The 10,252-nt window shown below is 37.1% G+C and overlaps 1 protein-coding gene across 2 annotated transcripts in view; it reads right to left on the reverse strand.

The window, feature by feature from the left end:
* Nucleotides 1-334: 334 nt before the first annotated feature.
* The window catches only part of LOC144970425 (uncharacterized), a 14,648-nt gene continuing 4,730 nt past the window's right edge, over nucleotides 335-10,252 (reverse strand). For both annotated transcript variants that reach the window (XM_078910054.1, XM_078910055.1), the window contains exons 3-5: nucleotides 8,557-8,795; nucleotides 6,097-7,581; nucleotides 335-1,388 (exon numbers count right to left, since the gene is read on the reverse strand). In XM_078910054.1, the coding sequence (XP_078766180.1) occupies nucleotides 7,354-7,581; nucleotides 8,557-8,795 (467 nt within the window). In that variant the 3' untranslated portion in view covers nucleotides 335-1,388; nucleotides 6,097-7,353. The remainder of the gene's footprint in view (nucleotides 1,389-6,096; nucleotides 7,582-8,556; nucleotides 8,796-10,252) is intronic.

The raw sequence follows: 10,252 nt of genomic DNA on the forward strand, positions 1-10,252 counted from the left end.
TGCTATCCTTTGGATAGGACACTAGTCTATCACAAGAACTTTCCACCAGATCTATTAGATAGACCCAACTACCCAATTACTGCTGGGAGGACAAGGGAGTAGGGGAGTCAGAAAAAATATCGACTGCACTCGGGATTGATTTTGGTCCCTTTGAGTGTGAATTAAACCCTTTACCAACTGAGCTATTGGGACCTCCCCACTGATGTGACATACTGTAAGCAAAAGTGTGTCAATTTTTTTTTTTGTTCTATGATGTTAATTGATAGTGTATTGTATTGTGAGAATAAATAGAACATACGTAGACAATCCAGTAGATAAACAACAACCACAGGTATGCGAACATAAAATTTTTATTCAGATTAAAGAGGAAAACCTCAAAATAATTAGTTGATTTTTAGGACAAGTGGGCTATGCAGCATTTATAGAAAGTAGTAGAAGTAGTTCTTAAGAGCCGCTATACCCATGGAACCAGAGTTTTTCCCAGTTTCTTTAGCATGAAATGGACAATGGCAATTGCTTGCTATCCTTTGAATAGGACGCTAGTCTATAGTAATGTACTGTCCACCAGATCTGACAGACCAGCTACCCAATCATTGCTGGGTGGACAGAGTAAAATCTTGACTTCACCCAGGATTGATCTCAGTCTCTTTTGAGTGTGGAGCGAGTGTGATCTTACAGCTGAGCTTTTGGGACCTCTATTATAGATAGGTTTTAACAAAGTTATTCGGATGCCATTAAAAAATAATAAATTCTTATATATATATATAATAATTATTCACTTCTTAAAGTAATAGGTTTTGACATGAAATATTGATATTGTGTTCTGAAGGAAACTTAGCTTGGACTTTTCTTTTTTTTCTTTTAAAGTAAGAGAAAGCGAACATATGAGTTTTGAGTAAATATGGGATAGTCAGCTTCTACGTTAAACCGTCCATTAAAAATTATGTTCATGCTTCTTTTGATTGTTTTTTGAGTCGAAGTTAGAATTCAGTAAAATCAGTCACCAATCAGGTTCATCTGAAGATACTATCTACTACTAGTGAATGAAAATTAATTTTATTCTTGGTCAGCTAGATTTTTTTTTTTTTTTTAATGTTACAATTAGTTATTTAGTGCAATTGAATATAGCATAGTTGCTCAAGTTGAAATTTCTTACTTTTACCTCCAAAATACCCAGTGAAACATTTTGGTCAAAGTTGATATAAAATGGTGTCAAAGGTCACCCTAACAAGAGGTCAGCACGCTAGGTGTTTTAAATAAACGTTGAAACTGACCGTTGACTTAAATTTATAATTAAAATAATAAAAAGCCATTCTTTGCTTTTATTCTAGCAAGATGAGTTTGAGGTAATTTTTTTGTAGATCATCTCATACTGAAATTGTCTCCTCCTTATAGTGCATGGGCCAGTGGGCGAAACCCTCCCCCCCCTGGGGGAGTTTTCGCCACATGGTTTTTCTGAAACAGCACTATATCTTGAGTATTAATCCGGGTGTTACCGTTTTTTCAAGTGTCATTTACGAGAGTTACGGCCCTTGAAAGGTCATTAGGTGCAATTTTTTGTGAAATCGTTTTTGTGCATAAAATGGTTGTTTATCACCTTAAAATTGTTTCACATACAATCAATAATGGAATTTTATTGTAATTTCTCATTTTTTGCCTCATGTCATAAAATATTTTACAAAGCCATATAGCGTTTTTAAATCTTTGATAGCCATTTTCTCTATAATTTGAAAAAAAAATCTATTACAGTGTACTTGTTTCCCTTCAGGATGAATAAACAAGAGGGATTTTGCACTAGCACAATTCAGGCATGCTTCAGGGACATATAACACAAATTAATCCGGGTGTTACAGTTTTTTCAAGTATCATTTACAGGAGTTATGGCCCTTGAAAGGTCATCGGGTGCAATTTTTCGTGAACTCATTTTTGTGAATAAAATGATTGTTTATCACCCTAAAATTGCTTCGAATGCAATAAATAGTGGAATTTTATTGTTATTTCTCATTTTTTGCCTCATATCATAAAATATTTTACAAAGCCATATAGCGTTTTTAAATCTTTGATAGCCATTTTCTCTATAATTTGAAAAAAAAATCTATTACAGTGTACTTGTTTCCCTTCAGGATGAATAAACAAGAGGGATTTTGCACTAGCACAATTCAGGCATGCTTCAGGGACATATAACACAAATTAATCCGGGTGTTACAGTTTTTTCAAGTATCATTTACAGGAGTTATGGCCCTTGAAAGGTCATCGGGTGCAATTTTTCGTGAACTCATTTTTGTGAATAAAATGATTGTTTATCACCCTAAAATTGCTTCAAATGCAATAAATAGTGGAATTTTATTGTCATTTCTCATTTTTTGCCTCATATCATAAAATATTTTACAAAGCTATATAGGGTTTTTAAATCTTTGATATTGATAGCCATTTTCTCTATAATATGAAAAAATATATATTACAGTGTATTTGCTTCCTTTCAGTGATAAATAAACAAGTGGAATTTTGTACTAGCACAATTCAGGCATGATTAATGGGCATATAACACATATACATTTGTAACATTTGACCTTGCTGTAGCAAAGAAAGCTTACGATATTGTCTGGCAAAACCCACAGCTTTACAAAACAGTCATTATTCACCTGGGTGTCTTTCACACCATAATTTCATATCTTGGTGCCCTGGGAAAGCTCCAAAGTGGATCTGGTTTTGAAGAAATTGTGACTGAAGCAGGGCTATGTGCACATGGTTCTATGGATAGGGTTATGAGTGGAAAGAACTACAACAGGGCTATACGAGTGCATGTGTCTGTTTTGGAGGCTCTAGAGAGGCTTCTGCTTGCAAAATTTGAGCAGAACACGGATTCAAAACTCAGTAAAGACCTCATGTCTTACATAAAGGAATTCACCGAAGGAATTTCAAGCCATACAGCTAATAAAATTCTCCAGTCAACTGTGTATGCTGAGTTATTTTCCCAGTATGAAGCCTTCAAAGAGAGTGTCCGCTCAGGAAAGTACGGAAAAACTGCACAATACTGGATCCAATACATGGACAGAGTTTGGCTTCTCCTCCAGTTTCTGCGAGCTACCAACTTTCTTCTTCATATATCTTGTTTAAAAGAACTGTGCACACTGCTTTTTACCATGAATCACCACAATTATGCCAAGTATCTCAGTGTATATTTTGTGTCACTAGCCAACCTGATTCATTCCCACCCAGGGGCAGAAGAAATGTTACAAGATAATGGATTTAGTGTCTCCAGATCAAGGACGCCTGCTGGAAGAATAGCAGTTGATATGACCATTGGACAAACAATAAACAAACATGCAAAGACAAAAGGAGGTATTGTTGGGTTCAGCAAGAGTCTTCCAAGCTATTACCGTTGGAGTGTAACAAGACACAATCGAGCAGAATATGTATCAGCAACCCAAAGAATGATCAGCAACAACAACTGTATAGATATAGACACCCACAAAGAATTGAGCCTTGCAGAAAAAAGACAAAGTGAAAAGCGAGTGCAAAAGATCCTCCAGGCATTTTCAGCATTATTTATCAATCCCTTTGAAGTTGAAGATGGTCTGGTCAGTCTAGCTTCAGGAATGAAAGTGCAAGAGGATGTTGCTGATGACCTGCTAGCCGTGGAAAAAACAGGAAAAAGATTGTTTGAAAGTTTTGTTGAAAACAGACTGAAGGAAAAGACTGTAGAATTTCACAAGCCATTAGAAAGGAACAAGACCAAGACATTTGCATCATTGAGGAAAGTGGTAACAGTGAAAAAAGACATGAACGTGGTCAAAATCAAGGCACAAAGAAATTTATTTGGCCAGCTTCTTGTTTTGTCCCAAGAACACAGTGTTGATCTTCAAAAGTTCTTCAATATCCTCTAACACCTACTCCATGGTCGCTGGCTTCATCAGATGGTTTACCTCTGAAGACCAACAAAGCAACTCTGTTGCACAAGCTCACGCCTGACAATTCATTAATGTTCGAGGATTATGCAAAAACAAAACAAACACCGTTTACATTGTTGATGGCAATGCACTGTTACAAACTCTGTCAGCAATCCCAAATACATTTGGTGAAGTAGCCAAACTTACATTTTCCTCCTTACCACAAGCAGCTTGTGTACACTTTGTGACTGATACTTACATAGAAGATTCAATCATAGAAGATGCATACTTGTTAAGAGGATCTGCAACAACAGTGCCCAGACGTTGGAAATCATTTCTCAGCTGCGTTGATAACAAAAGACCCCTCATCAGGTTTCTCCTCAAGGAATGGGAAAGTAACGAATATGCAAAGAAACTGAGAAACAGGGAAATCTTCTTTGTCTGTGAAGAGAGATGCACCTTACTTTACAGTGACACGGATGAATTTACCACAGCTGTACCTTGTCTAGATTTCTACTCATCACAGGAAGAGGCAGACACACGAATTATACTGCACTGTCAATATGCTTCCCGCCAACCAAACTGTGAAACAATTGTTGTCAGATCACCAGACACGGATGTCTTCTTACTTCTCCTTTCATTCTCAGAGACAATTGGAAAGACCCTGATTTTTGATACTGGCTGTGGCAACAACAGGCGACAAATCAATGTCTCTCAGATAGCAAAGATGCATTACTTGGTGTCCATGCATTCACAGGCTGTGACACAACAAGTTGCTTTGCTGGGCAAGGAAAGCTGAAAGCTCTAAAGTTTCTTCAAAAGGAGGAAGATCTTAGAATTCTGTTCTCCAGATTTGGAACATCAGCAGCTGTTTCGAGTAATGACTGTCTCATGTTAGAGTCATTTGTGTGCAAGCTGTATGGCAAAACCTCATGCACAAGTGTCAACAAAGTGAGGTATGACATAGTTCGCCAGCGTTTCAAAGGAAAGAAAGGTACCATCTCATGCAGTGGTGGAATTGATCTGTGTCAGATGCCTCCTTGTAGTCAAGTATTGTCACTGCACATATCAAGAGCCAACTTTCAAACTCTCATTTGGAGGAATGCAGTGTGCCAGAATCCTAGCATTCCAAAACCAGAGGATAACGGTTGGCAGAGAAATTCTGCAAATGAATTGGAAGTACAGTGGTTCAAAGATGCTTTCATTCCAGATGAGTTGCAGGAAATTGTGTATGAAGAAAGCTGCACCAGTACTGCCGAGGATGGTAGTGATAGCTTTGACAGTGATTTCCTTGACGACACTTCAGAGGACGAAGAGGATTTTGCTACTGATGATGAGGATATGTAATAAATTGGTGAGCAGTGCAAACTGTTAAGGAGTAAAGCATGTTTGCAAAACACATAAGGATATTGTTTTTATGTACTTACTGCATCTTGAATCAAGAATCCCTTTTGAGTATCAATTATTCTTCATAATATAACAATGCGATTTCGTTCAAAAGTCTTCGGTAATGATGCTTCACTTGGGTTGTGAACAAATTAATCTTTTTTCATGATATATCTATTGTTTTTACCACACCTTCAACTTACTTTTAAATGTGACAACTGGACATCAATACCATGTTTAAAAAGAATGAAAATTATGATGAATTTGGCATCCGACAAAGTGGAGAAAAATGTAAGGGTTGCGTACACTTTTAGTTTTTCCTGTGACGTAGAAATATGAAGGTTGTTGTTGAGGCTTGGGCCATAGCTTTCTTCAGTGCTACATTTTTAATTAACATGCTGTTTTTGGCCATATTTAAAATAATTTTTTGTGTAAAACACTGAAATAGCCCATAAGTTTAGATATGACACTTCATGAGATTACTGACAAATTGTTTCAACTTTCTGTGAGTCTATATAATATTTACAAATTGAAAGCTTGTGCACATAGTTTGATAGTATATTCAATTTCCTTCAGTTTGATACCCAATTTGCATATATTTGAATTAATATTGTAGTCTCCAGAGCCTTTGAAAGAAATGTTGTCTCTTTTTTGCAAGGGGACACAACTCACTTTTTTCAAAGAGCCATAACTCTCTTAAATGACACTTATTTTTACGGTAACAGTGGAATTTGTATGGCCAATAAGTTCTATTATTTGAAAAACATAGTGGCATAAACTCCCAAATGGGGGGGAGGGGGGGTCCCAGTGGCCTAAGCACTATTATCATACATCTACAAAATCCTATATTTTTGTGGTCTCTTTACGACAATTATGACTCAGAAAGAAAAGATGATGAAAACTCAATGCTGTTGATAAGACTCGTGTCATGAAATACTTTACAGTGTGTCTTGGTTTCATAGAAGGCACATCATGAAATTCACGACCCATGCCTTTTATTATAATATTTAATTTATAAACAGTCAGTTCTATAATCAGAGAAAAGCAAACGAACCACATCTGATAGTATTGATATTACTCTGTTGATGTTTTATATTATGTAACTCTTAAATAACAATGATAAAATCAAATAGAAGTTTCAATTTTATTTACGAATACAGATGATATGGACGTTTCAGATTTCCACTTTGTCAACAAAACACGATGAATGGGTCACTGTGAAATTAAGAAACAAAACTCACTCTCCTAAATGAAGGTACAGTGGAATCCACATAATATCAACACTGTTTAAGTCAACCTCTTAAAGTCAACACCTCTTGTTATCCCAAATGTACTGTTCTTTATCTAAGTATGTTCCATTGATAATTGATAAAATCAACCAATCTTTCTGGTCCTATTGGTGTTGGCTTTTTCAGGCTACCACCGTTCATGTTGTATCTCAAATGTATGTTGAGCTTGAATTTAAATTTTAAGCACCAGGTTGATCCCAACATAATACCATTTTAAGAAGACTGGTTATAGAAAAACTTTCTCTTGCTCATATTCGAATTTAATCCTCAATACTAGCACATCATATTATTATATCTCAGTCTCTTGTGCTCAATCCATATATATATTTGCTGACTCCCAGAATGTCAATGCGGAATCTATCCATTTCCATTGTTATCAATACTGTCCTTCGGCATCCATGTCATGAAATGTTTTTTTCCCCACACGATGTGATGTGTTAATGAGAATTTTAGTTCTATGCATTTTCAATTAAAAATATGATTGATTAAATGCAATGAATAGAGCCGTTGTCTGAAAATGCATGAGCGAATCCTTGAAATAGCATTTTAAGGCATTATGGAGATGATGAAGTCAATCCCGAACTTTGCATCCAATGTGTGATAGACCAACGTTGACATGTGTAACAGTAGCAAGTTAATGATTACATTCCCCGAACCTAAACGAGATTCACACTATGGGCATCATGAGGCGACGTCTGGAGACATCCTGGTTTTCTTCCTCATCGTTGGTCAATCGTTTAGGTTCGGGAACGTAATAGTTAACTTACGAGTAACACACCTAACGATTTTCAAGTGGAATCGTCCCCTGACAATCCAGCTGGATGTCTGCTCTGCATAGCAGTCCGATGTCTGACGACTCGGTAGGAGTGGTCATTCCTTCGACTTCTGCTAGAGGATGATGATGATGAGGGCGGCACATAGTGTTGGATTCGAGGCTCAAGAGCTTCTTCAGCTGCTGCAAGAGCTTCCTGTAACAGCTGGTAGTTTGGACTTTCAATCCCAAGAGACGAGGTCACCTGCAACAAAACAAAGCATGATAGAGAAATTTTTTAAAGTAATTTGTTGCCAAATGTTGGTACCAAACATCATAACTTTAAGTTTTCAATGTTGTTGAAAATATAACGTAAAAAAGGTAGTGCTTTAATAATGATTTAAAACTATCAATAGATTTCGCTTCTCTTATCCTTCTGGACAGGTCATTCCACACAAGGGGCCCAGTGTGAATAATGATAAAGGAATGGCCGCCATAAAATTTATAATTATAATTATTTCTAAGAGTAAGTTTCGTTTTGTCAGTCGAGGATCGTAAATTCCTATTTGGTACATATATTTCTAACATGCTTTTATTGCTTCATGATTTAGGATTTTAAAACAAAATAGCCAGTGCGTTAAACCTGAAATACCCATCACTGCATTTAGTTATAACTCATTCCGACTTGAGTCGAATGGAACAGTATCATTCAAATACTAGATAGAGCATTTATATAGCGTAATATCCACTAAGTGTGCTCAAAGCGCTTTACAAGGGGTCCCTAGCCAACAACAATACAACATGATGCTTGTTAGGCGATATTGCAATTATTATTTTTTTTTCCGACAGAGACAATACTGTTAACAACCAGGTACTCATTTTACACCTGAATACGGTGACAGAATTTGAGTAATTAAAGAACCTTTCCAATGACTCAATTATGCGCCGCTCAGAGCGGGACTTCCGGTTCAAAGGCGAGTGTCATACCACTGGATTACATAGCCGCCATGAACCATATTATTATAAAACGCATGAGCCGCCAACAGATAGTACGCGTTTGGCTAAAACGCTCACAACATTGTCATCCGGAAGTAAAACGGACCAACACACAAATCTCTGTGTAACCACGTCTGGATAATACAGTTAAGTGAGAATAAGTCATAAACGTGGATGGCAAAAAAACAATAACAAAGACCCGAGTGGCGTCAACTTCATTCTATCTATAAAGGTAAGTACAAACCTGTGAGCTGTTGGTGTCTCTTGTCCTTCTGCCCCGTCTGCTTGAGCTTGAACTTGACCCAGACCGCCTACTGCTGGTTCCGGTACTTCCACCAGAAACAGCTGCACCCGAGTCATTCAGCAAATTGGCGGAGCGTTGTATCAGCCGTGAAGACAGATGAGGCATTTCCATATCATCTCTGTGGTCGTCGTTCGTGGCATCCCCAGTTTCATCGCTGTCAAAATTTACAGGGTCTTGTTCTGATGATAAACATTAAGAAAACGAAAGTAAAAATGTGATCCTTTGTCTCAAAACAGTATTATGTCGGGATGAATTGGATCCGAAAAGTGACTTGAGAAAAATACAATGATAGGCAGGAATTACTAATTTTTGAGTGTTTGCAGTGTGAGAAATTGTATTTATTCTACAACATAATGACTCGAAATTTACCCCAAGTTTCATGTTTTTGTCAATAAATTCAATTTTTAGCAGCTATGTCATCTAATAACTCGAGGTGCCTAAATGAGGCAATAAAATTGAGATAAAGATAAAGGGAGTAAATCTGACTCATGAATGAACAACACAAAACAGGTAGTAGGGGATGGGGGGAGAGGGGTTATTGAAGAATACTAGACGGCAATAGTGTTATAAGTGGTCCCCTACCAGCGCTGTTAAGATATTGGAAAAAAAAAAAAAAAAAGAGAGAGAGACTTCCAGACTGTCAATGTCACAATTATAATTTTTTCCTGAACGCCAATGAGTTTTTGGGGGGTTTTTAAAAAATGAAAATATTAATTAACACTAGATATGGCATAAAGGGCAGTTCAACTATTGCTCAAAATGAATTCGTTCTCATGGTGGGAAAATTAATGATGATGATGAAAATAATAATAATAATAATAATAATAACCCAGGTGCCAGCAGCCGTACAGCGCCGCAAATTGAGCTTGAGAAATATAGCTTGCTGACGGCCACATAACACAGTGGATATTCAAACTCGGTATCTTTCGGGTATGAAACAAAGACCACACCGCTGAGCCACAGTGTCCCTCCCCATCAAACGTCATGGCAATGTACGGTTTCCTCGAACTACGGTCTCGTCGAACGTTTTCTTGCATGTCCCGAGGAGTTCGAGGAAATCGTGCTGGAGTTATTATTATTATTATTTTTTTTTTTAATTCTTAAGCTTTTGAATACAACAATATCTACCACAGATTAGAACCCGAGTATCATACCCTAAAACAATTACACAACTGACAAGGGACAATATCGTAAATGTAACCCATCTCCTCAAATTGGTATCGAGTCAGGCAGAAGCTGATGCGTAAATGACAATTTGAAAGTCGAAATGACCAAAAGGTAAAATTAAAGCTTTTTACCGTTAAAGATAATATTATATTCATTCTACTCAACAAGACATAAAAAAAAAAACAACTTAACCCAACTCTCATATTATTTGTGACTGTTATTTCAATTTTAGCATTTAAACCACCCCGAATTAATACCCGTTTGAGACGGTAGTTCCCGCCTTTGTAGTCATCTTGTGGTATGACACTCGCCTCCGGACCGGAAGGTCCAGGATATGAGTCCTGCTTTGGGCGGCGCATAGTTGAGTCATGGAAAAGGCTCTTCACTCACATTCATCTGACCGCACTCGGTGTAAAATGAGTACCTGAATGTTGTCTCTGTCCGAAAAATTGTAATATCGCCTAACAGG

This window comes from Berghia stephanieae, chromosome 4 (assembly GCF_034508935.2).
Source record: "Berghia stephanieae isolate SIO BIC M18660-M18661 chromosome 4, UCSD_Bste_1.3, whole genome shotgun sequence".
Taxonomy (NCBI): domain Eukaryota; kingdom Metazoa; phylum Mollusca; class Gastropoda; order Nudibranchia; family Aeolidiidae; genus Berghia; species Berghia stephanieae.